This window comes from Phytophthora parasitica (genome assembly GCF_000247585.1).
Source record: "Phytophthora parasitica INRA-310 unplaced genomic scaffold supercont2.12, whole genome shotgun sequence".
Classification (NCBI taxonomy): domain Eukaryota; phylum Oomycota; class Peronosporomycetes; order Peronosporales; family Peronosporaceae; genus Phytophthora; species Phytophthora nicotianae.
This window is the reverse complement of record NW_008648998.1, coordinates 478,469-501,926: the sequence shown is the minus strand read 5'-3', so window position 1 is coordinate 501,926 and position 23,458 is coordinate 478,469. Positions and strand designations below refer to the sequence as shown.

General features: G+C 48.9%; 12 protein-coding genes across 13 annotated transcripts; 7 read left to right on the top strand and 5 right to left on the bottom strand.

The window, feature by feature from the left end:
- Positions 1–358: 358 nt before the first annotated feature.
- Positions 359–1,399, top strand: PPTG_07542 (hypothetical protein). The gene has a single exon (XM_008901820.1). It carries the CDS (start codon positions 406–408, stop codon positions 1,339–1,341), a length of 936 nt encoding a protein of 311 aa, XP_008900068.1. The 5' UTR covers positions 359–405; the 3' UTR covers positions 1,342–1,399.
- Positions 1,400–3,677: 2,278 nt separating this feature from the next.
- Positions 3,678–4,505, bottom strand: PPTG_07541 (hypothetical protein; the record flags this gene model as incomplete). The annotated part of the gene is made up of 1 exon (XM_008901819.1): positions 3,678–4,505. One exon carries the CDS (start codon positions 4,503–4,505, stop codon positions 3,678–3,680), a length of 828 nt encoding a protein of 275 aa, XP_008900067.1.
- A 2,609-nt stretch (positions 4,506–7,114) lies between these two features.
- Positions 7,115–8,035, bottom strand: PPTG_07540 (hypothetical protein; the record flags this gene model as incomplete). Its single annotated transcript, XM_008901818.1, has 1 exon — positions 7,115–8,035. The coding sequence occupies one exon, from the start codon at positions 8,033–8,035 to the stop codon at positions 7,115–7,117; it is 921 nt and encodes a 306-aa protein (XP_008900066.1).
- Positions 8,036–10,589: 2,554 nt separating this feature from the next.
- PPTG_07539 (hypothetical protein) lies at positions 10,590–12,409 on the top strand (the record flags this gene model as incomplete). Its single annotated transcript, XM_008901817.1, has 3 exons — positions 10,590–10,926; positions 11,002–11,569; positions 11,635–12,409. The coding sequence occupies 3 exons, from the start codon at positions 10,590–10,592 to the stop codon at positions 12,407–12,409; spliced, it is 1,680 nt and encodes a 559-aa protein (XP_008900065.1).
- A 1,309-nt stretch (positions 12,410–13,718) lies between these two features.
- Positions 13,719–14,547, top strand: PPTG_07538 (hypothetical protein). Its single transcript, XM_008901816.1, has one exon. The coding sequence runs from the start codon at positions 13,735–13,737 to the stop codon at positions 14,503–14,505; it is 771 nt and encodes a 256-aa protein (XP_008900064.1). The 5' UTR covers positions 13,719–13,734; the 3' UTR covers positions 14,506–14,547.
- Positions 14,548–14,711: 164 nt separating this feature from the next.
- Positions 14,712–15,349, top strand: PPTG_07537 (hypothetical protein). The gene has a single exon (XM_008901815.1). It carries the CDS (start codon positions 14,768–14,770, stop codon positions 15,278–15,280), a length of 513 nt encoding a protein of 170 aa, XP_008900063.1. The 5' UTR covers positions 14,712–14,767; the 3' UTR covers positions 15,281–15,349.
- Positions 15,350–15,364: 15 nt separating this feature from the next.
- Positions 15,365–16,666, top strand: PPTG_07536. Of its 2 annotated transcripts, XM_008901813.1 has the most exons (5): positions 15,365–15,656; positions 15,723–15,808; positions 15,876–15,993; positions 16,067–16,128; positions 16,194–16,666. In XM_008901813.1, the coding sequence occupies exons 1-5, from the start codon at positions 15,414–15,416 to the stop codon at positions 16,270–16,272; spliced, it is 588 nt and encodes a 195-aa protein (XP_008900061.1). In that variant the 5' UTR covers positions 15,365–15,413; the 3' UTR covers positions 16,273–16,666. The 2 variants fall into 2 exon arrangements, with proteins under 2 accessions (XP_008900061.1, XP_008900062.1); XM_008901814.1 differs by having other exon boundaries at positions 15,876–16,666.
- PPTG_07535 (hypothetical protein) lies at positions 16,293–18,428 on the bottom strand. The gene has a single exon (XM_008901812.1). The coding sequence runs from the start codon at positions 17,962–17,964 to the stop codon at positions 16,501–16,503; it is 1,464 nt and encodes a 487-aa protein (XP_008900060.1). The 5' UTR covers positions 17,965–18,428; the 3' UTR covers positions 16,293–16,500.
- A 596-nt stretch (positions 18,429–19,024) lies between these two features.
- On the bottom strand, positions 19,025–20,944 carry PPTG_07534 (hypothetical protein). The gene has a single exon (XM_008901811.1). The coding sequence runs from the start codon at positions 20,769–20,771 to the stop codon at positions 19,173–19,175; it is 1,599 nt and encodes a 532-aa protein (XP_008900059.1). The 5' UTR covers positions 20,772–20,944; the 3' UTR covers positions 19,025–19,172.
- A 68-nt stretch (positions 20,945–21,012) lies between these two features.
- PPTG_22129 (hypothetical protein) lies at positions 21,013–21,671 on the top strand (the record flags this gene model as incomplete). The annotated part of the gene is made up of 2 exons (XM_008902023.1): positions 21,013–21,117; positions 21,405–21,671. The coding sequence occupies 2 exons, from the start codon at positions 21,013–21,015 to the stop codon at positions 21,522–21,524; spliced, it is 225 nt and encodes a 74-aa protein (XP_008900271.1). The 3' UTR covers positions 21,525–21,671.
- A 282-nt stretch (positions 21,672–21,953) lies between these two features.
- Positions 21,954–22,871, bottom strand: PPTG_07533 (hypothetical protein). The gene has a single exon (XM_008901810.1). The coding sequence runs from the start codon at positions 22,628–22,630 to the stop codon at positions 22,118–22,120; it is 513 nt and encodes a 170-aa protein (XP_008900058.1). The 5' UTR covers positions 22,631–22,871; the 3' UTR covers positions 21,954–22,117.
- A 270-nt stretch (positions 22,872–23,141) lies between these two features.
- Positions 23,142–23,430, top strand: PPTG_07532 (hypothetical protein; the record flags this gene model as incomplete). Its single annotated transcript, XM_008901809.1, has 2 exons — positions 23,142–23,351; positions 23,410–23,430. 2 exons carry the CDS (start codon positions 23,142–23,144, stop codon positions 23,428–23,430), a joined length of 231 nt encoding a protein of 76 aa, XP_008900057.1.
- Positions 23,431–23,458: the final 28 nt, after the last annotated feature.

Here is a 23,458-nt window from a genome sequence, read left to right as displayed (position 1 = left end):
TTTGGAAGGGAAATTTATTCTAATAGATTCATTGACTCTACTACAGATCGCACATATTCAGATATGCCAGGGTATGATGAGAAACGGATCATCTTTTGGATACTTCTCTCACCATTAATTCTTACCTCGGTCGCCAAAGGCGCGCATCACCTCGGTACTCATCGTCACTGAGACACATGACAGAAAACATGTATCCAAGTGGTCATACAGGTTTGCGTTACGAGGGTCATCCCGCGCATCACGCAAAACGTGATTACATATAACGCAGAAGATGATGGCGCTGCCATATGCCAACTCGCGTTTATTCCACCGGTTACGGGTAAATTCTACTACCTCCGACTTGTCATTTTGCAATTGCTTTTCACCCAGTCAAGGCCGCACACTCATATATAAAAACTCAACGTGATGACGTCCAACCTTCTCTACCCGCCCAACAGCCACTTGCTGACTGACGTCGTCATTAGCGCGGTGGTAGCCAAGAACAGAAGACCAGCTTCAGTATTCAACAAAGCAGACAATGCCTCGACACTTGAGCAACCGAGTCACCCAAGCTCCCACCAACCAACTTCATCATCGATTGTACAAATCACCCAACCGAGTGTGGTTAATGACGTCGTCAAAGTGGCATGGAATGAGCTCAGTACAGCAGAAAAATCGCTTCAGCTATATCGACAGCGTCGCCGGGTAACTCAGCAGAGATACAGAAAAAAGATCGACCACAGGGCAGCTTCCCTGGAAGCTGATGTCGCAAAGCTACAAAAGGAAGTACAACGAATCGAGTCAATGCTACACCCTCCACCTACTGTGGCTACAGATACGTCGCGCTGGACAGCAGCGGCGCAGTTCTTCAGCCTTTTTCAAAATGGCATAGACAGAGCCAAAGAGAAAGAACACGTTCAGATTAGGTTTCTACAAGCGGCTATGGCTCCTAACATCGCGTTTAACGACGGATACGGTATCCATGCAGTACTGAAGAATTGGAGTCACCGCTCACTCCATCATGAGAAGACGGAGATTCAGCTTGTACGTTTGGAACCAGGGTCAGAAGGCATCGTAGTTGCCCATTTGAGCAACGCTACTACCATCACGGAAAGTATGCTGCGCAAATCTCTCTTGTGTGCTGGTAAAGATGGTGAAAACAGCGAATGGCCGTCATTTGCTTGGAAGCTCCTTGGCCAGCGGCTTACTATTCGGACCATCGTGCGGTTTGAATGGGATTATGAGAACAGTCGCTTCGACAGCGTTTTCTACGAAGCAGATATGCTGACACCGTTGCTCGACCTTTTAGGGAATATGCAAGACGCCTCCACTGTGCTGAGCAGCAGTCTTGGTATATATTAGGGTATTCCTCAGTGAGTCTAACTAGAATCATTTAGCTGATCAGGTTTTAAGTTTAAATGTTCAGTCAATGATCCATACTCTAGAGCTTGAACAAACAAGGCATTAGCTACAACGGGTTGAAACCATTAAACCTCAACACGAAGCTGCATCCCAAGGCTGCTTGTTCATTGACTTGACAGTATAGAAGTGTGTTTGTTATCCGTGGGGCTATTGTCAATCGGAGAAGAAGATACTGAGAAATATACAGTCGTTTCGCCCTCATTGTGGTACAGTACAACACGATTTGTGGAGTCTTCATTTCCTATAATTGTTCTTAATGGTCATGCGGCAACTACTGTCAATGCAGCAGCGCGGTCAATGAGCAGCAAGCCTGACACGGGAGATGCATCGGTGGTCACTCACGCATGCATTTAAGAGGAACAGTAATCTTGTCAATTGGTGTTCGTACTTTTCCCCCTGGATGACGGTATACGACCAGGGACGCCGTTCGCATAACGCATTGTGTGATATCCATAACGCAAATCATGATGACCGAATGATTATGGTCGTAGATAAACTGTATGTGCCCACTTTTCAATATTTATACACACTGCTTTTCCTTACTTAAGTACTCGAGCGAAGTAATGGGACACTTAAGTATCGCATCCAATAGTCGACAGAATCAAGGTGGAATGACGGACGATAAGCTGATCTCGACGCGCATCACGCTGAAGGCGGTGCCAATAACGCATAGTGTGTCGACACAAGCTGCAATCCACAAACAAGTTCCAAATCATGATCCCACATATACCATTCTGCAATTTGCATCGTCCTAGTTGAGATTGGTGATATACTCAATAACGTGATGGAGCACAGCCTTCTCTACTCTCCGAACAACCACTAGCTGACCGACAACATTGTTACCGTCATGGGCGTTGTGAACACAAGGCCGACTTCAGTATGCGACGGAGTAGAGAACATCTCGACGGACGTGGAACCATGCCAAGCAAGCTCCCGTTACACCACTCCTCCTGTAGCTTCAGTGATGAAACATGGGGTCAGATCATGGACAGAGCCTAGTATCGCAGAAAAAAACTCTTCAACGCTTCCGAGAGCAGCGACGAACGAATCAACAACGATACAGGAAAAAAAAATCACTACAAAGCGATCTCCCTGGAGAATGACGTTGCTATATTACAAGAGGAGTTGCAGCGAATCCAATCAATACTACATCCTCCTCCGAGTGTACCCTCGAATACCTCGCCATGGAAAGCAGTGGCAGAGTTTTTCCGTCTTTTTCGGAACGGTGTAGATGAACCTGTGGAGAATAAGCTTGGCACCACCACTCCATTGAATGATCTGTACGACGTTCAGAAAAAGTTTCTGCACGTGGTCATGGCTCCTAACGTCGCGTTTAACAACGGATATGGTGTCGACGCGGTGATGTACCATTGGAGCTTCCATTCACAGCAGCACGAAAAGGCAGAACTCCTGCTAACACGCTTGGAGCAAGGCTCAGACAATGCTGTAGTTGCCTTTTTCGACAATTCGACTACCATAACCGAAAACATGCTGCGGAACTCGCTTCTCATTGTCGCCAATGGTGGGGGAGAAAGCGAATTGCCTTCTTTTGCCTGGAAGCTTGTTGGTCACCGACTCAACTTTCGAATCATTGTCCGATTTGTTTGGGATAACGAGAATAACCGGTTTAAAAGTGCTTACTACCAAGCTGATATGTTGACCCCTTTGATCAAGGTCCTGGGAAATATTCAAGATGCCTCCACTGTTCTCAGTAGCACATTGGGTTTCTACTAGGGTGACCAAGTGTTGGTTTTACTGCTAGAGTTAGCCTTACGCAACACCAACGAATCCCTGTTGTTATACACGTCCTGGAGAAATAGACAAAACACTTTGGAATTTGTGACCGTGTATTATATTAATTTTTAGCACACTAACGAATACCATACCAGGTTAAATAGAGAGGAAAAGATAGATGTGTGTGCGGGGTATGAATGATTGAACTACGATTCGTAGTCTACGAAGCTTGGCTTCAGGATACGAGATAGAATTTTGAAAGTACCAGGGGATTTACTGCTCGGAAAACACTCGATTTCGAATTGGCTTTGATTGCGCGAGTTGGAAAATGCACGGTTTATCATTTACCACATTGAGTGATACAAGGAATTCAAGGTGGTTTGTTTCCCTGGAGACCTGGACCTACAAGTGTTGTAGTCGATACTTACCTAAAATACAAAATATATATATTTAATGCCTTTTCGAAATGTCGTACGAGCATCATCGAAACGAAGAACAATATATTTGTTGTATATGCAGTGACCAGACCACACTTTTCCACGCTACTCTTTACTCCAATGGTGGACGTTGAGAGGGCTATTCAGAACGAGCGAAACATCTCCTGGACTTTGCAGCAACTCAAGCAAAGGTGTTAGCATGTCGGCCTCGTAGTGTGCACTCAGCATACGGCTGTTCGAGTCATCGAAGCGAAAAACGAAGCTACTGGGCACGACAAGTCGCTTGCCAAGTAGCTTCACAGCAAGTGCTGCCCATTTTCCACCGTCGCTGTCGGTGTTGAGCTCTGGAAACGCCGAGTGCAGCACCGTTTCAGTGGCGGTGAAAACGCCGTTCATGTAGGCAACAACACTGTTTCCAACTCCACGCTCCACTCTCTCCAGCTCGATTGAATGATTCTCAAGTTGCTTCGAGATTAGTCGCCAATCTTCTAATGCCGTTTCGACGCCGTATCCGGCATTACTCAAGAAATCGTGCACGGTAATAGCCTGGAGAAACTGCGTCTGCACATACGCAGGATCATTCTTAAGCGATGTTGAGGCCTGGCAAAGATCTGACACGGAGGCAACGGGGTGGAAGCCGTTGCGGAACAGTCGGAAGAACTCTACCACCGCATTCAACGTCGCGGTTTTCGTCGGAATGCTTAGAGAAATGGCATCCCGCTGCTTTTCAAGTCGTTTGACGTTCTCCTGAAGCTGGGCGACCTCATCCTCGAGACAAACCTCTTTGTTCTGGACTTTCTTCCTGTAGCGTTGTTGCGTTCTGCGTCGGCGTTGTCGGTGGAGGATTGCCGATCGTTCGGAAGCAGGTAAAGCATACCATGATTCTTGGGAGACTGCCTCGGTTGAGAAACGCTTTGATGCTCTGCTAGGCATGGTGCGTGCTGTACCAGCGGGTACGAAGATGCTGGGGTGATTGGAAGACGCTGAAATCTGCTGAATAATCACTTGATCTGTGTGTGCAGATTTTTGGCTTGGCTGGGTTGCTTGGATGGATCGCTGAGCACGCACAGTGTTGAGATCCTTGAATAGATACTTATGGCCATGTTTTCGACGAGTTGGTACTACTCTAACCACGGTATCACTCAGTATGTAACAGTTGGGAGGAAGAAATGAATTGCCGTTCATTGGACTGTGAGGGCTTGTGTAGGACAACGACGATTTCGGAATGACACTGTTGCGGACGAGAGGTAGTGGCAACGGCTGCGTCTTGAAGATTACGTGGTGTCACCACCACTAGCGTTATACGAGTCAGCGGAGTCATAACGCAAAACCACATGACTACAAGACCAGATGATCATCATACTCTGTACTGATGTTATTAGTTTTCTTCAGAAGGAAATACATCCCATTTGCTCCTCACGCTTAAACCAGTTGTACGCACTATGGCAGCTAAATAACAAGTCATCGTCGAAAACGTTATGATGGAAGGCTACTTTTGATTACGGAGCTCTCCCATGCATGTAATCCAGCCTGATACACAAGAGTCTTTCCTATTGGCGTATTCTATAACTCGAACTAATGGGAGACACCGAACACTTACACGTGCTTTGTTTTGTTCACAACACCTCAATCGGATGCACATTTAATGATTAAAGAGTTCGTTTTTAGAGGCAGGTCCTTTGATCGAGCAAATTAATACGGGCACTCGTTGGAGTACACAACGAGGTGACTTAAAAAACTAATGCGCGGAGATGTTAGAAGAGGCCGGGGTCGTACTTCGAGGGAAAACGTGCATGATCTTTTTCGGTGCCACTCTTCATTCGTCCATTAATAATTGCGCAAATGTAAAGAAATTTGTAGGCATTATAGTAGCATACATCACTCAAATAATATGTTATGGTGTGCTGGCGGGTGGGTTAACCCCTAAAGTGGGAGGGATAGCCTGGTGTTTGCCAGTCGTTTGACCTTCATGCGAATCCGAACAGCCACTTTCATCCTCACAGGAAACTGCTTTATCTTTAAGTTTCTTCCGATATCGTTGTTGCTTTCTCCGCTGGCGCTGTCGGTCGAGAATGAGTGACCGTTCAGCAGGATCTAAGTCATATTGGGAGGCTTCCGTGATATAAGAAAATAATTGAAACGAACAAACGACAAATTAGCATGATGCATTACTTGCTGTAGTTACGAAACAAAGCCGCGTTGTTATTTTAGAGCATCTCCACCGATGGTTGAGTAAAACTAAACGTTAAACCTTTCCGGACCAAAAATATAAAATCGTGCAGCTTTGCGCATACATACAGTATACGCACGGCCAGAATGTACACGGTTCTGGCCAAACTTGCGCAAAATCCATCGAAGTAGTACGCCGCTACAGTGGCTGACTGCCACAACAGTAGGCTCGTAGACATTTCACTTTATTAGACTATTAACACAAACAACAAACCGATTGGTCTTCTCCGTAAAAATCACAGAATTAGGCACTAAAACGTATCTTTTTCCATATGCGAGCCAACAGTGTGATGGAACTCGACTAAATATTTCGCTGAAACGTAAGCATTCTCTGAATATGTTTGCGATATTCATTTGAACCAATTGGTATCCAATATGCGGACATATTTCTGCAAATTAAAGCCGTGACGAGTGTTCAGGTTTTGTTCTTTTTAAGTCGTTCGTGAATTTGGGAAGGAACTTTGTTCTGCAATTACTAGTGAGAGAGCCAATGGAAAAATACGACATTGTATTACCGAATGGAGTTCACATCCCAGCTACCCCCGGGAAGTATAATGTTACGCCACCTGAGATCTGAACCAAGTGAAAGAGCAGCGATTCTTGTTGGAGTACGATTTCTCTATTCTTAAGGTTCAAGAAATCGCGAAACCTCCAGTTTGGAACGTACAAAACATGGAGGCTTGTGCTCAAGCCATCAATTGGCAGAGATATCACCCGAAGTGTGAAGCTTTTGTAAGCTCGGGTTTGTTGGGCTACCGGTTTAATTGTAGTTCATCTTCAAGTGCGGCTGAGTATCACCAACAGCTGGTCCCGGGTTTTGCCTCTATAGATGACAGGATGTGGGCTAGTTTGTCAGCTGAGAGCAAGAGTTCGAGCTACCCACCGTGTATGCCGGCGGTCATTATTTAATTTTTGTCGACGACTGACGAGCGCAGACGAATATATACCATACTTTGACTCGTTATCTCTAATCCAGTTCGACTCAATGCCTGGATTTACACTCGATTGCCTTACTATGTATGACAAGCTGGAGAGACTCGGACTGCTTTAGCAAAACCGGTCGTTGATTCTTGGTCTGGATTATCTAGTGGTACAGAACACGCAGCAGAATCTCCTGTACATCTTGATCGAACACTGAAATTCAAATATGTATTCTCACTCGCTAACCAAACTGCATCGTATTCGTCATGTCCATTAGTGATCCCGACGAAAAATGAGCTGAAAAAAGCAAGAAATTGAAGTACACGTGTCTGGCAAAGCGGAATGGTTTTGAAGTCGAGTAACACTGAGAGTTACACACTGTTTCCACAGGTTTACCCCGTGTATCCTGTATAATGGCGCAATTGAGCATTCACTCGCCTCGCAATATCGACAGTGCTCGGATTTTCGATAGCTTCTTTAACCATTTGTTTCAATTTGAAATCCGAGAACCTATTTCGTAGGATCGTAATCAACGTGTATTTGTCCATTTCGGGGCGTGTGGCGCTGTAATCGTCCAGGTATTTGATCCAAATTTTGAACACTGGGACGTTAAAGATGTTTTCTCCAGGATGATTAGATATCACTGCCTTGAAGACTTCGTCTGGGGGATAGTGATTCATCAGGCAGTGATCAAACTGCATAGCCTCCAGCTTTGCTGCTATTGTCGCCGTACTCGGATCTCTCAGACCGACCACAATCATATTTCGCAAGTGCCAATTCCCGTAGTGGAATACTAGCTGTGACATCAACGATTCAGTTTTTGTGGGGTTCTTCTTGTTGAACATTTCAGCGTACTTGGCAAACTCTTTGAATTTGAAACTGGCTAGAGTGTTAGGGTCTACAAACCCGTCTGTCCTCTCCATATTAAGCAGTAGAAAGACGGCTGAAGGCGGTTTCATTTCGGCAATCCAACTCTGTAATCGTTCTGTCTGCAACACCTTCGCAATATCTTCAGTGGCTGGGCTTTTCGAGGCCGTCTCCATCAAGTTTGTCAGATCTCTGTCGTCGAAATGATTGTTTCTAAGTAGAGGAAGTAAAGTCGTTGCCTTCTCTGGATACTCTTTGTTGAAATCCTTCATGTAGACCATCACAACATTCAGTAGTGACGGGTTATCCCTTAGCCGGAAGGACCCGAATCCGCTGACGATTGAGTCAGGAGTATACCTCTCATTCAGCCAAGTCTTGAACAGGTCCGCCTGCAATTCACTGGCAATGTGTTTCGTGCTTGGTATATTCTCTGCAGCTTGGAGCATAGCAGCTAAATCGCTGTTGCCATAGTGATACCTTAGTGCGTGTATTATCGCCTTGGTCTTACTTGCAGAATCTGAGGTAGAGAGCTCCACGTACTTTATCCACGATTGAAACCTTGGACTTTCCAGTAGTTTGTCTCCTGCTTTGTCGAGTTTCAGCCGGCTGAAAATGTCCAAGACGGTTTTTCGCTCTGTCTTCCAGCGAGTGAGCTTTTTCTCGGACACCGTCGTCGCTGTGAATATATGTTTTATGACATCGATGGGTCCCCTCTCTTCCTTTTCAGCCGCTACCGTGTCAGTTCTAAGAAATTTCTCCCCGGTGCTGGCGATCTGGTCAGTTTTACGCAAGTGTGCCTCTGCGTTCGAAGTAGAGGCAATTACCACCCACAGGCAGCTGATAGCCAAGAACACGGCTTAGATGAAGCGCATCGTTAGACTTGAGAAGTTTGCGAAGTGATACAGTAAGCTCTACACGTAAGAAGATTGTTGATGACGGACGGTAAGGCTGTTGACGACGCTATGGGAACCGTTCACTATCCTCCACAAACTGCAAATTAAGCTGGAGCGATATCTTCTTCTCATAACCCGTTGTATTGATATCAACTGCACGATACTTACCGTATATGATAGGATATGCTCGGATAATAAAGCCTATCCGTGTTATAAAACGATGCAAAAAGGGGAAAAATGTATACCGATGATCAGAGCTTTTCTGAGTACTATCAGACCCAATATTTAGGAGTTCATGAGGAACAACTTGGCGGTGCTATGGTGCCGTATCGACGAATAAAATAAAATGTCTTATAGTGAAGTTCTTCAGATTCAGGTGGCTGCTATGAAGTCACCCAAGCAAGTCGATCAATTTAACTCTACTCCGTGCCATTTTGCCTTAATTGTAACGTTTGTAAGCAGTTATGATACAGACAGAATCCGAAAAATATATAAAACAGAGTTGCCTGAAAACCTACAGTACAGGAGAGCATAATGAACAAAATAAAATATCAATTAAAGCACATACGATACCATACTGTACCGTAATGATGTGCGTGCATAAACTCCAATATTTGAAAGTATTAGATGGTATGCGGATTTCTCCGTCGCTATCTGTATTGCGTTCAACACATATATACACACCAGTGTATGCATCCGAATTCATTCCCCGTGACTAATCAGCGTACATTAAACAGTTTCGTGACTTGAGGTGAAAGTACGTGAGCAACATATAAAATGCGTGCTATGGGTCTTTATCCACGTATCCTTATGCAAAAAAGAGTGGGTGTTGCTATTCCTGCAGGTAGCTCCCTCGCAGCACTACTTGATGATGACCCTCTACAAGTGCTGGAACGGGCGCGCGTAGAGAGAGCAAAGATAAAATCTAATGAAAGATCCAGATGTACGAAATATACATGTGTGGTGCTATTAAAGTTTGTGATCAACTACGTTCACGTCGGTCGCACTTCACGCCAAAGCCTATCAAAGTTAGAGTAAACTCCTTTATAGGGATTTCAAAAAGCAAATTTTGTCATAATAAATAGCTTTGAATGCCAAGACATCCTTCCGCTCTGGTTCACCATTCAAATCGATCAACAATTGTTCAACTAGCAGCCTGGCGGTTGAACACCAAACGCATTAGTCATCAGCGGGCTGACACTTCATGTAGCCAACGGCGGACAAAGCTCACCAAGCAGCAGTAATCACAGCAGCATTTCGTCGATGCCCGCCTAAGCACCACGCTGACTCATCAGCGTAGGATGCACAGGAACAACCGACTTATCAGAACAGTATCCATGGCACGGATATGTAGATTCTTGGCTTCATTAGCAGTAAGAATTAGACCGTTTAGCTCAACAAGGATCACGGCGAAGCGACCCAGCTGCACAACTAAATCCACCCCAAGACGATTTGGCCTCACCATTTTGTCATTGCGGGTCTTCAATGGATACTGTCCTTTGGCAGTTACTACTACAAGGAATCTCGTTCAATTTAATGACAAGCTTTCCCATTCAAACTTCAAGATGGTCTATGAGGACATTGTTCAAAGGTTGAGGTTCCTCAAAACACTATGAAATTGCGAAAAAAAGATGAGAATGATCGAAATGATACAGGTGATCGACGCACATAACATATACGTCACTGAAAGTGCTCACAAGGTGATCGTGGAACAACATCGCTGCTCCTGCTACAGATGTTCACATCTTCAAGCCATTACTTACTAACAGAGTACGTGTACAGGCAATTTAAAATAGCCAATGCACTTGAGAGCGCATTTTTATAGAGACTTGTAGCATAACCGTCTGTTATCCTGAGATGTGATTAGTCACGAGGACAAATACTAGAAAGCAGAGCTGGATATATACTAAGAATTACTAACTACATCTATTTACTGATCTCTAGTCCTCTGTACCGCGGTGAGCGAACAAGCGAGCGCAATTAACTTCCAAGTTTAGTGTCGTCAAGACGCAGCACCGAGTCATTGGTGAGCCCAGGCAGCACTCAAACTCATTTTTCAATTTCTTGGGTTTTCAGTACGTTCAAGTGACTAATGCGAAGGTAAACCATGCGCCTTTACAGCATATTGACAACGTTCACGATCGGTATCCTCAGGCATTCCTCGGCAATATCGAACGGATCTTTAAACCACTCGCTCAACGGGTGGTACTCTTGCTATGAGTTCACTTTTTCGAACGCAGGAGATTCAAGTGGTCAAGGTGGAGATGCAGAGTGTGCTATCTACACCGCCCCATTGTGCTACCCTGGCATCTGCGAGCTATCCGCGTTTGCCGAGCCTACTGTTGATATTTTCGTTAAGCGGATTCCAGCCACGGCGGGTGATACGAAGACGGCTAACAATGTTTGGCTGCTTCAAGGTGGCCCTGGTTATCCCTCCACTGCGCGTACGTAACATGTACCATGTAGAATGATTGATAACCTGATTTGCGGGATTAACGATGTTATCGTTCTACTTTTAGTTGAGGCCGACATGGTGGAGCTCCATACTCAACTAGAAGGAACGGTCAACGTGTATACGATGGACCACCGCGGCACTGGACGCAGCACGTTGTTTGACTGTGTTACTGCTCAAACCACAACGACGGGTTCTAAGCTAGGCCGTGACATTGACCCGGCCGAAGTTCCGAGCTGTGCGAAGGATCTGCGGATGAAGTATGGGGATCTCGCATCGTTTTCCACGACAAGCGCTGCTACTGACATATCGACATATATCTCCAAGTTTTCGAATGGCGCGAGTTCGATCGTCTATGGTGTGAGCTACGGAACTGTGGTGGTGGAACGTTTGATGCACTTGAACCCGCCAAGTGTTGTGGGATATGTTTTGGACAGCATTGCAACTTCGTCAGGGGCACCAGGTAACAAGTTCATGTACTACTCAACGTGGGACACTGATTTCGGGGAAGTGGGCGAGCATTTCATGGAGTTGTGTACTCAGGACAAGACGTGCAACGAACATTTCCAGTCAACCAAACTTTCTGCGACGCTCCAAAATGTGATGGCGACACTGGATAACGACCTCAGCTCACCGTGCGCTACTTTACTGAGCAACTCGACTGACACTTCACCATCAGTTGCTCTCCGATCGCTTCTAGGCACGTTTTGAAGGATGAAGCGAGAACGTTTATTCCGCCTCTAGTATATAGATTGAACCGCTGCGATGCCAACGATGTGGACGTCCTAAGCCCTTTTCTGGTAGGCATATCCACATTATCTTCCAGTTCAAGTCAGGAGGACGCCTTTCAATCGACACTGTTGTACTATCTCATCATATTCTCCGAAATGTGGGAGATGCCCACGCCGTCGACCTCCGAGTTGGAATTGCGTTTTACGAATGCTGGAATTGCCGATGGGATTTATCCATATACTTCGTTATACTGTGCTTTCTCGAAAGAGAAATCTCCAGCATGCGACGAGTTAAATCTCGGTCTCTATAAAGGTGAAGGAATTGTTTACGAGCGTGACCAGTACTGGAACAAGAGTGCTGCCATACCGACCCAAGCCAGCGTGTTGCTCTTGAGTGGTAAATTGGATCCGGAGACGCCATCCAAATACGCCGAGTATTTGTTGGATGCTCTTGACGGCTCAAACAAAGAGCTTGTCACGTTCGACTACGCGACCCATGACATCATACAGTCCACTCCGTTTAAGGGTAGCGATGGCTCCACTCTAAGCTGCGGTATGGAACTGCTGGTATCATATGTCAGTAATAACGGCGATCTAGAGCGTTTGGACCGGTCTTGCATCGATGAAATGCCTGATTTTAATCTTACGGCACCAATTGACGCTGTGCAAGGATACTTCAGCACCGATGAAGCGTACGATGGTGTCTACAACGCGAGATTGAGTCAAGGTGAAGACGTCTCTTAGACTAGACAAAAGCTATTACAGAATATGGTCGTGAAAAACTGCCGGACGAGTAGATACTACAGGAAGAGCTCTAAGCTTTTGTTGATACCCCTACCTCCAACCAGATACTTTAAATTTAGCAAAAATCCGTGTCTTTTTTTAAGATTAGAATATTAGGCGCCAATTCATCTGCGTTTAATTTAACAGTTGCAAATCGCATAAAAAAATATTATCCAGAATACTAATAAAAAAAATAAAAATAAGATACGCCGGACTGCGATTGACTCCCCGAAACAACGGAATAATTTTTTTTCTAAAATACCAGTGCATTTTTGTATTTCATTTTGAGCCCCTAAAACCATAGCATGTTATTGTATTCAAAACTATGTGATTCATAGCCCCATGCCAACGTAACGGGGTGTCGTTGCTCTGTCTTACGCTTGTTCTACTTACCATTCAAATAACATTGACAACAAAGGGTAGCACAGCATCTTCAACAGGGTCAACATTATTGAAAAAAATGTAAAACGCGCTGAGCTACTCAGTGTCAATTATACAACGGCACTAGATCTATATCATGTGGTCTTACAGCAACTAGATATGAGTTGCAAGCACTTAAGTACCGCAAGACATGGGCAGCTTCAGCGGTCAATAAGGCTGAGCTGTGCAATAGGTTATTGATTCGAACTTATTTAACATTGTTTTGGTCTTATTCTGGATGCGAGTCCCAACACTCCTTTTTTTGTGACGGACCTGAAAACACCAGACCCGATTTGAACCGAGAGCTAATTGTCTGGGAAGAATAGGTCAAAAATAGCCATAATTTCGAATATTACAAAATAGACATCCTCTAAATTCCGACTAGTGGCTCTTTACAATTCATTTAATCTTTTATATAAATAAACTGGGACCGAAAATAGCGCGGGGCCGCAACTAGGATGCTCCACTTTAGGCTGGGAAGACTGTAAAAATGGCGTAAAGTAATTTGTTTAATCATCTTAATGCGTGCGAATGGTGATTCGCGAACATTGTTCTATTCTCAACGAGGTGAGTTATTATAAACCAAAGCTACTCTTAATTTTTTTGTATTTCAGTACTAAAACAATTATTGGTCGCTCAACTACTAAGTATCTTATCGTGATATAGTGAAAACGTGACGGCTGCTTCTTCGGCGGGTCGATCCGCTCACACCGCTACTAGATTAGGCAGCCAACATATATTTAGAATATAAACGTTTTTTCGCTCCAAAGTTCAAGTTACCAACATTATCTTCACTTTTTGAACCCATCGATCTTGTCAGCAGTCGCTGAAAGATTGCATTTCACATTAAAAGATATCACGTCGTTATGAACACCCGAAGCAAAGCACACACGCAAGATAAAGCCGTTCCAAGGGAGGCATCCCCATCGCATGATCGGGGCAACAACCAACAAGAGCACGAGCAGGAAGACACTGAGACCAAAACCCGCGACGCTATCACAGAGATCACGGAGAATCTGCACAAAATCTCTTTCGGAGAGCCAAAAGACCCCAACTCTAAAGACCTACCCAGGATCACAAGCTCCAGTCAACTGGAAGAGGAACTACCAGCCATTTGCAATGAAGTTTTCCGTGTTCTCGGTCCTTACAACCTCGAGGCCACGTACCAACGAGCTCTAGCTCGAGAACTCAAAGATCGAGGAGTGATGGTCTTCTCCGAGGTGGAGATTCCTATCGAGTATAAAGGGCAACGCATCGCTTCTCGCCGTGTGGATCTTTACTTGAAGCTGGACAAACCTGTGATCCTTGAGCTCAAAGCGGTCACTACGGGAATTAAACGTGACCATGAGAGGCAACTCATATTTTACATGACCCACTTCAACGTGAATGACGGATACCTCATCAACTTCCCGCACGTTACGGGCTTCCCGGACGACAACAGTGCGCAATTTGTCAAGCGCGTGTTGCAATCGGAAGGTGGAGCTGGCGTCAGCGACCGCGTCACCAGATCGTCGACGCCTCGCAAGAATGTGATCCCCAGTGTCACCCACTGGCAGAAGGCGACGATGACCGCCAAGACCGTGACCGCCATGGCCAAGCTTGAGACGGTGGGTCTAGACTCAAATGTCTGGTATTAAACGGATAAAACCATGTGAATATACCCGCAAGTTGTTGTCACACGTCAGTAGCAGTTGGTGCTTTGTCTGTAGAATAGGCACCAGTAGGTTGACACTGGGAAGCCACAATTGGTGGGCACATAGCAAACCAGCGAGAAAGCTGCGGATTCTGAGGAATGTCTCTCCCTCGATGACACAATTTGCTCAACTTACTGGCAACTCGTTCATTCTCATTTCCACTTTCTAGTGCACAAGTCTCCATTTCAACACTTGTCCATCAACAATGAAGTTCTTCCAGGTTCTCGTCATCGCCGCCCTCGCCGTTGCCGGCGTCTCCGGACAGACCACTACAGCTGCCGCTGGTACGACTGGCACCACAGGCGCCAATACCCCGGCAGTGACTCCCGCTACTGGAGCCACCGGTGTCGCCTCCTCCACTAGCGCCACTGCTGCACCCGACGCTAGCACCACTACAGCTGCATCCAACTCTGGCGCAACCACGGCTGCCTCTGGAACCGGCGGTACTGCCTCCACCGTCGGCACGACTGGCAGCGCTACGACCGACACGTCGGTGGGCGCGTCGAGCTCGACTGGCTCGGTGGACGCGGGTAGCTCAACCACACCGACGACGGACTCATCTTCGGATCCTTCGACCACTGCGTCGTCGACCACGGGTGACTCGAGCTCTACGGCGGCTTCTGCTTCGGCCAGTGCTTCGGGATCGAGCGGTGCGTCTCAGATCACCATGGGCGCGGCTGCTGCTACCGTCCTGGCCGTCGGCGCCTACTTCCTGTAAGTTTCCCCGCCGTGGTCATGCAAATTGTAGAGTAATGTAAAAAAAAAAAAAAAAAATACATGACCGTTGGCTACATCCAAAACTTGATTTTCAAGCAGCCGTCCGTTATCTCCTTCACTTGAGGAAAATCGCAATGGACCAAATTAAGTTGGTGATCAGCGGCGCCGGCGACAAAGTGGCGGGCGCTGCGAGCGATGCCAGCAAGAAGTTGGCAAGTGTGGCGGGCGACAAGAAGAGCGCGACCAAGACGGAGGCCCCAGCGTCCGACGACGCGCTCACTCCGGGGGTGACGCCCACATGTCCGAGTCTGACAAAGAAGCAGAGACTGATCGGCTTCGCGTCCTGCTTCGTGCTCGGGTACATCGTGAGCTTCGGGGTAATGGCAATCACTCTTGCAGTCTGAAAATGACGGGGACTAAACGTATTTTGTTGCTCTTGTCAGTCGACATTTGCCTTGATCGCGGGCTCCGATAATGGCACAAAGTTCGGCATAACATACAGTTTGGGCAATATCATCTCACTGTGCGGGTAAGATACGGGTTTATTCATTGCAGCTTGAAGTGGGGATGTTGCTGATAGTGGCGATGATAATTAGTTCGGGGTTCCTTGTGGGTCCGAAGCAGCAGCTGAAGCTCATGTTTAAGCCCGTGAGACGCATTGCGACCATCATCTATCTGGTGATGATTGCTGTGGTGTTCACGGTTGCCCTCGCCGTACGTATATTGTTGTTTTAAAAGGTATTTTTGATGCTAACTAGATTTTTGTTGCTGTTAATTACCCTTTCAGGCGCCACGACTTGGTCTGGTGGTGCTGCTACTAGTGCTCATCCAGTGTGCCGCTGCAGTCTGGTAGGACTCTTATCACTAATAGCTACATACTCGTTTACTTCTACTAATCACTCGACGTTCTGCAGGTACTCGGCAAGTTACGTTCCATACGGACGCAAAATTCTGACAAGTATCGCTCAAAAAATTTGCGGGTCGGTTGGGTAAATGAACACGTCAAGAACGCGTAAATGGCTGATCGACAGCATTTCAGATCTGGAAAGTCTTTTTTGCAATAGATCATTCCTTTTATTTACCTACTTAACTATGAGGAGCTTCAACTTTAATAGCGACAAACAAGACGGTCAAGGCCAGCTTTGCCACCACGAGGGAGTTACGGTGCTATTGCTTATGCATAACAGCATCTCTCCCTTTGGTTGGAGCAGCCATGGGCGTCTAGTTGTTGCCGTAGTAGGAAGTGTTGGTGTACACGACCTCCGAGTACTCGTCCGGGCAGTAGGGGAACGTCTTGTCACTCACAATGTCGAGGAACAGGTCGTGGCCGGTCGTGTACGTCACGTAGCCGCCGAGTCCAGCACACACAACAATAATGAACGTGCCGATAGCCTTCTCGTACCACGGTGTGGTATTCCAGAACACCTTGAGGTAGAAGAAGATCGGTAGGATGATACACGCGAGAGACACCGCCCAGGCGCCGACAAAGTCCGAGAAATCCATGAAATGGTCCTTGAAAATGATGGCGAGGATAAGCAGAATCACCACAACGCAGATGCGCAGCGTCACGTACTTTGCGATCACTATGGGGCCGCTGTTATGGTATTCATTCAGAAGAGCTTCCGGGGTCAGGTCGTGTTCGGCATCAGCCATAGACGTGATCGACGGACGGCCGTTGACAATAGGCGTGCCCTCCTTCTCGCCCAGACTGTTGTGGGGAGTGTTGATAACGTTAAATGCGGGAGATTCCTCGTCCACAGGAAGAACAAGAGGGCGTTTGTGCATGCCCAGCACGCCGCGTTCGAGAATGTACAGCACGGGGTTCAAGATGACGGACATGGCGATGGTAATGTGCAGTTGCATGAACATGTAGGCAAGCACAACAGCACCGCGGCTCGCGTCTAGATCCAAAGCTGGGCCGTTGATGGCGAACAGCAGGTTACCGGGGATCTGGCATCCCACGTACGAGTACGACGTCTCGCCGATGATCAGGAAGCAGCACGCGGCGAAGATCATGGTAGAGGCGACAACGCGAGGCATACGCTCCGGCTGGGAGTGTTCGCGTTGGAGAGCGGGGACCAGCACGGCGGCGGAGTAGGCCAGAGCCAGGTTGCCGAACGATGATGCGGCCTCACTGAACTTGATGTCCGGACGGGGCACGGAGGGGTGGTCGTTGCCGATACCCACGGCCAGCACGGCGATAGCGATCGCGTCAGCGAGTACCGTGCCCATGCAGCCAGCAAAGGCGGCGTACGCTCCTTCCTTGAGCGTCGGCGTCACGATAACCGGCAGCAACATGGCGGCCATGATGATGCTCCAGTATTGCTGGTCGAACGCACCTGGAGAGATACCGTCCAGTAGGATGCCGCCCAGTACGAGGTAGGCGCACGGCACCAGGAGACACACGCCGAACTGCGCGAGCAGCACGAGGTAGCGTCCGATCTTGCCGCAGCACCATTCACCGACGTCGCCGTAGGTTTTAAGGTGCTTGGGTGCTGCAAGGCACACTCTGGAGATGGCAACGCAAGAGCAGACATTGGCGAAACCCATGAACAGCAGCGCCACCGTCGCGATCGGTGCACCTGAACGAGCGAAATTGGCCGGTAAACCCAGTGTTCCGATACCGTACACGGTACAGAAGAAGCTGAAGGCGATCTTGAAGTCCTCGAGTGTGAAGAACGGCATGATGGAAGATACTAAACCGCCGTCCAGAGGCTGGAGGGGGGCTTGTCTTCAAAGGAGAGAAACGGGAAATGAACGGTCTGCCAGGCTCACCTCTCGGGTCCAAGCACCGGCAGTGAGAACATACACGAACAGAGGTGGGCGTCTTGCATCGGTGAGTGTGCGCTTCCAATCAGCGGAGACTGAACGTATCAGTGGAGACTGAACGAGCCTGCGCGGTCGCTGACTGGTTTGTGAGCTGGCAGCTTTCGTTCAGCCGATTCGCAGAGACGCTGGACGCCGCCTCCATGCTGCGTGCGATACTCAAGTCTTCATAGACGCGGGAGTCGTGGAAGGCTCCGCTTGTGACGCGGCGCAATGTTTGGTCGAGGATCGAGTCACCTCTGTGCCGGTGCATCGTCACTCATCCCCCTTTTCGTCCACAGATCCGTCTCTCATCCCAAAAGAGACGGGGCTTGTAGCGCGCGTCGCACACTGCGGCCTCGGACTTTGGTCAGGCGAGAGGATCCAGGCTTGGCGAATGTCTAGCTACAGTTAGCTAGAGCTATTCCGCTTGCAATCTTAGGTGACGGAAGTGTAGCTTGCATTGTGGGTATGCGGCTCCAAAGTTGGGACCTACAGGGGTATTTATGCACGGGCTCAACTTTAGAAATTACCAATGCATTCTCGCCGCCGTGACAGCTTGTCATATAAACCAACGGGTGTTCGCGACAGGTTGCAAAACAACTATCTTCTCGTGTACTGCTCTACGTCGACGAGCATGCCGAGAACCCTCAACCTGTATTATCGAACTGAAGCTGCTCAAGTTGCGGCACTAAGCACGATTGCCAATTGACTGTGAGGAATGTCGTGAAAACCGTGAGCCTGGCACTTCGTAATTCCAGATCCGACTCACATATTGCTCACGTGTTCAGCAACACCGAAACTTCGACGTGGTTGGTTTGTCATTCACTAAGTGCCACCGGTGATGAGTCAACGATACACCTCAGTCATCTGAGCTTAGTTACAATTTCGTTACCATTCAACAGTAAAGTGCATGTTTGCTTGAAAGGCTGAATCGCATAATAAGTTCAATAGAATCATACGTTTATTAGCTGATACAAGAGCATATTGCCAGGGCTAGCTTGACACCAGAGTGACTCTGCGGTGCTATGCGTTGGCATAACAGCGCTTCATCACTCAAGATGCGCAATATGCTAACCGTGGAAGCTCTAGTTGTTGCCGTAGAAAGTCTCATTCGTGTACACGACCATGTCGTAGCCTGCGGGGCAGTACTGGAAGGTCTTGTCGCTCACGATGTCGAGGAACAGGTTCTTGCCCGTCGTGTACGTCACATAGCCGCCAAGGCCAGCACAGACGACGATAATGAAGGCGCCGATGGCCTTCTCGTACCAAGGCGTGCGGTTCCAGAACACCTTAAGGTAGAAGAAGATCGGCAGGATGATGCAGGCCATGGACACAGCCCAAGCACCGACGAAATCCGTGAAGTCGACGAAGTGGTCCTTGAAGATAATGGCGATGATGAGGAGGATCACGACGATGACAACACGGAGCGTCATATACTTGGCCGTCACGAGGGGGCCACTGTTGTGGTACTCCTCGATCAGAGCGTCGGGGGTCAGATCGTATTCGGCGTCGGCTAGCGACGTGACAGACGGGCCGCCGACGTGGTCCTTCGGCTGCGACGGCGTGTTGATAACTTCGAACGCCGGGGATTCCTCGTCCACACGAGGGAGCACTGGACGCTTGTGCATGCCCAGAATGCCGCGCTCAGCGATGTAGAGCACGGGGTTCAGGATCACGGACATAGCGATGGTGATGTGCAGCTGCATGAACATGTAAGCAAGCACAACAGCACCGCGGTTGGCGTTCAGGTCGAGGGCCGTGCCGCCAATAGCGAACAGAAGGTTACCGGGGATCTGGCAGCCCACGAAGGAGTACGCCGTCACGCCGATGATGAGGAACAGGCAGGCCGTGAACGCCATAGTGGTAGCAACCACGCGCGGCATACGTTCGGGCTGCGAGTGTTCGCGTTGGAGAGCGGGGACCAGCACGGCGGCGGAGTAGGCCAGCGCCAGGTTGCCAAACGAGCTGGCAACCTGGCCGAAATCGAAGTCGGGGGTGATGACGGACGGGTGGTCGGAACCGATACCGTGCGCCAGTACACCGAGAGCGATAGCGTCGGCAAGAAGTGTGCCGAGGCAGCCGGCAAAGGCGGCGGCAGCACCTTCCTTGAGGGTCGGCGTTAGGATGACGGGCATTAACATAGCAGCCATGATGATGCTCCAGTACTGCTGGTCGAAGGCGTCGGGGGAGATACCGTCGAGCAGGATACCGCCGAGCACCAGGAAAGCGGTCGGCACCAAGCAGCACACGCCGAACTGGACGAAGAGCACGAGGTAGCGGCCGATCTTGCCGCAGCACCACTCCCCGACGTCACCATACGTCTTGACCGTCTTGGGGGCGGCCAGCATGACGCGCGAGATGGCGACGCACGAGCAAATGTTGGCAAACCCCATGAAAAGCAGCGCGATCACGGCGAGTGTGATACCCGAACGGGCAAAGTTGGACGGCAAGCCAAGTGTACCGATGCCGTACACGGTACAGAAGAAGTTGAAGGAGATCTTGAGGTCCTCGGACGTGAAGAACGCCATGGTGTTAAACGTCTGACGGTCTCGACTCTTGTGTAAAAGGGAGAGCTGCGGTTTGACCGGAGCAAAACGAGAAGTGGACGTGGCTGCAATGCAAAAAGGCTCACGACACATTAATCTCCCGGATGTGCCACGAACCACTTGACCTGCTCCAGTCATGAAGGCTTGCCAATCAGCACGGACGCAAGCACGTGTGGGGAACGCTGACTGGCCCGCTTGACCTGCTGCGATAGGTTAAGTCGGCGGCGCCGGCTCCATTTTGCTGGTCATAGACCGAGGTGTCCATGTGCATCGAAAGTCTCACCAGGTGACGCGGTGCCATGCCGGACACCGGATTGGTGAATGGTGGTGCAGGCTCTTTGTGATTTGATACACAAGAGACAAACCTGTAGACGAGAAGATGGGCAAACTGTACAAAGCTGAAGTTGGTCGACGTTTCTTACGCTTAATCTTTGTATGGCGTGAACAGACGTACGGTTCCGGTGCAAGATTGGATCCCGTACATGTAAATTAAAATTCCAGACTGCAAGAACGTTTTGCAGCGCAAAGTTTGAGGGGGTCGTCATCCCCACGCGATGCAAGATCAATTTGTACCGGTACAATTAAATCTTCTAACGTCGCGAGCTCGTTCTGGGCAATACATGTCTTGTATCCGTTGGGTAAGGTTGGTATCTAATAGGAACGAGCTTGATCAAGCTTGCAAGAATGGAATGCAGAGGATGGGTTTCTGCGATTTCGCCATGGAGGGTGCAACCGCTGGGGATGCGCTAGGGCCTGACGCTGGCTATGCAGCCTCGATGCAACAAGATCAATGGCATTGCCAAGCAGGGTCCAGTGCTTGGTTGCGATTCTGATGCAAGCGCCGGCGTCAAGTGCTTGGACTTTTCCTCCTGCTCGTCCAGGGTCGACTAGCTGAATTCCTGGAGCAAAGCACGCCTTTGTAAAGCTTGCCGTTCCTTGCCAGCGACGAATCAGTAATTCATGAGGCGAAGCTTAGTAAGCTTGCACGTGATGTATTCATCCGAGTCAGCTCGGAACCGGATGTCTGTATCCTTTGAGGTCATTTCGACAGAATTGTCGACAAAAACGATTTTTAGCTGTTGATTGGCGAGAGAGAGTAGGATCGAATAAGACAGCAGCAATGTCGTGCACTGCAAAGCAAATTGGCTGCATCGAATCAAAAACCTTAGCAAGCCGTGTCACCGTGCGAAGACGAGAATTTCAACACGAGCATCATGACATGTATTCCACGTCATGAGGCGGTCTGTTTTAAAGCTTTGACTTTTACAGATTCGCATTCCATGCCCTCATTCTGTAGACGAGAGCTCATCAGCCGTGACTGGGAGTCAAACATTTATGTTTCAAACAATAATGTAGCCATGCTGGAAAGTATAAAATGGTTGAAGTTGTCAACTCGACGATTCAATAGAAAAAGCGTATTTGTTTTTCTGTGCATTAATCTACATCACACCGCTTCACAAGCGACGGAATACGAGTGAGACTGCTTACAGGAAGTAGGCGCCGACGGCCAGGACGGTAGCAGCAGCCGCGCCCATGGTGATCTGAGACGCACCGCTCGATCCCGAAGCACTGGCCGAAGCAGAAGCCGCCGTAGAGCTCGAGTCACCCGTGGTCGACGACGCAGTGGTCGAAGGATCCGAAGACGAGTCCGTCGTCGGTGTGGTTGAGCTACCCGCGTCCACCGAGCCAGTCGAGCTCGAAGCGCCCACCGACGTGTCGGTCGTAGTGCTGCCAGTCGTGCCGACGGTGGAGGCAGTACCGCCGGTTCCAGAGGCAGCCGTGGTTGCGCCAGTGTTGGATGCAGCTGTAGTGGTGCTAGCGTCGGGTGCAGCAGTGGCGCTAGTGGAGGAGGCGACACCGGTGGCTCCAGTAGCGGGAGTCACTGCCGGGGTATTGGCGCCTGTGGTGCCAGTCGTACCAGTGGCAGCTGTGGTGGTCTGTCCGGAGACGCCGGCAACGGCGAGGGCGGCGATGACGAGGACCTGGAAGAACTTCATTGTTGATGGACAAGTGTTGAAATGGAGGCTTGTGCACTAGAAAGTGGAAATGAGAATGAGCTGAAGATGCTGATTTTAGTGGAGCGAGTTATGTCGCGGAAACGAAGAGGGAGAGGAACACAACAGGTTATCGAGTTTACCATGCTCTTTCGCGCACATGCTGCCATACGACACCCAACTTGTGGCGTTGCGGCTCAAAGCGAGCCATACGACAATGTAGGGATCCATTGGAATGGCTGCATTTGGTTGAAGTGATCATTTCATCGGAATCAGATCCTGATTCCATCGTCGGTACACTGTACCCTACTTTCAGCCACCAAAGGCACGCGTTGACATCGTTGTGCTCTCTGCATCGTCCGTACGGCTCGCTCATCGCTTTATATATCGGCAGCGGCAGCTCTCCAGTCGCTGCAACTTGCACCACCTTCAAGCCAAGACGTTCATCTCCCGTTCACACCACTCGCGACGTGTCATCTCGCTCTGTAGCGCTCGCAATCGCCTCCAATCCACCATGGCGCGTCTCCTCAAACCGGACGCTGAAGGTTTCGCCTTCGCGGCGCAGCAATTGCGACTTGGACAGCTCGTATCTTTCCCTACTGAGACCGTCTACGGTCTGGGCGCCAACGCACTCAATCCGGAGGCTGTTCTGGCCATTTTTGAAGCCAAGGCGCGGCCTCTCACAGACCCACTGATCGTACACGTCCCCGCTCTGGAGGACGCCGTAAAGCTCGTGGACATGACACCGACCGGCCAACAGGCTTTCGAATGCCTGGGCAAAGCCTTCTGGCCTGGACCATTGACGCTCATTGCTAAGGCCGTGCCAGAACT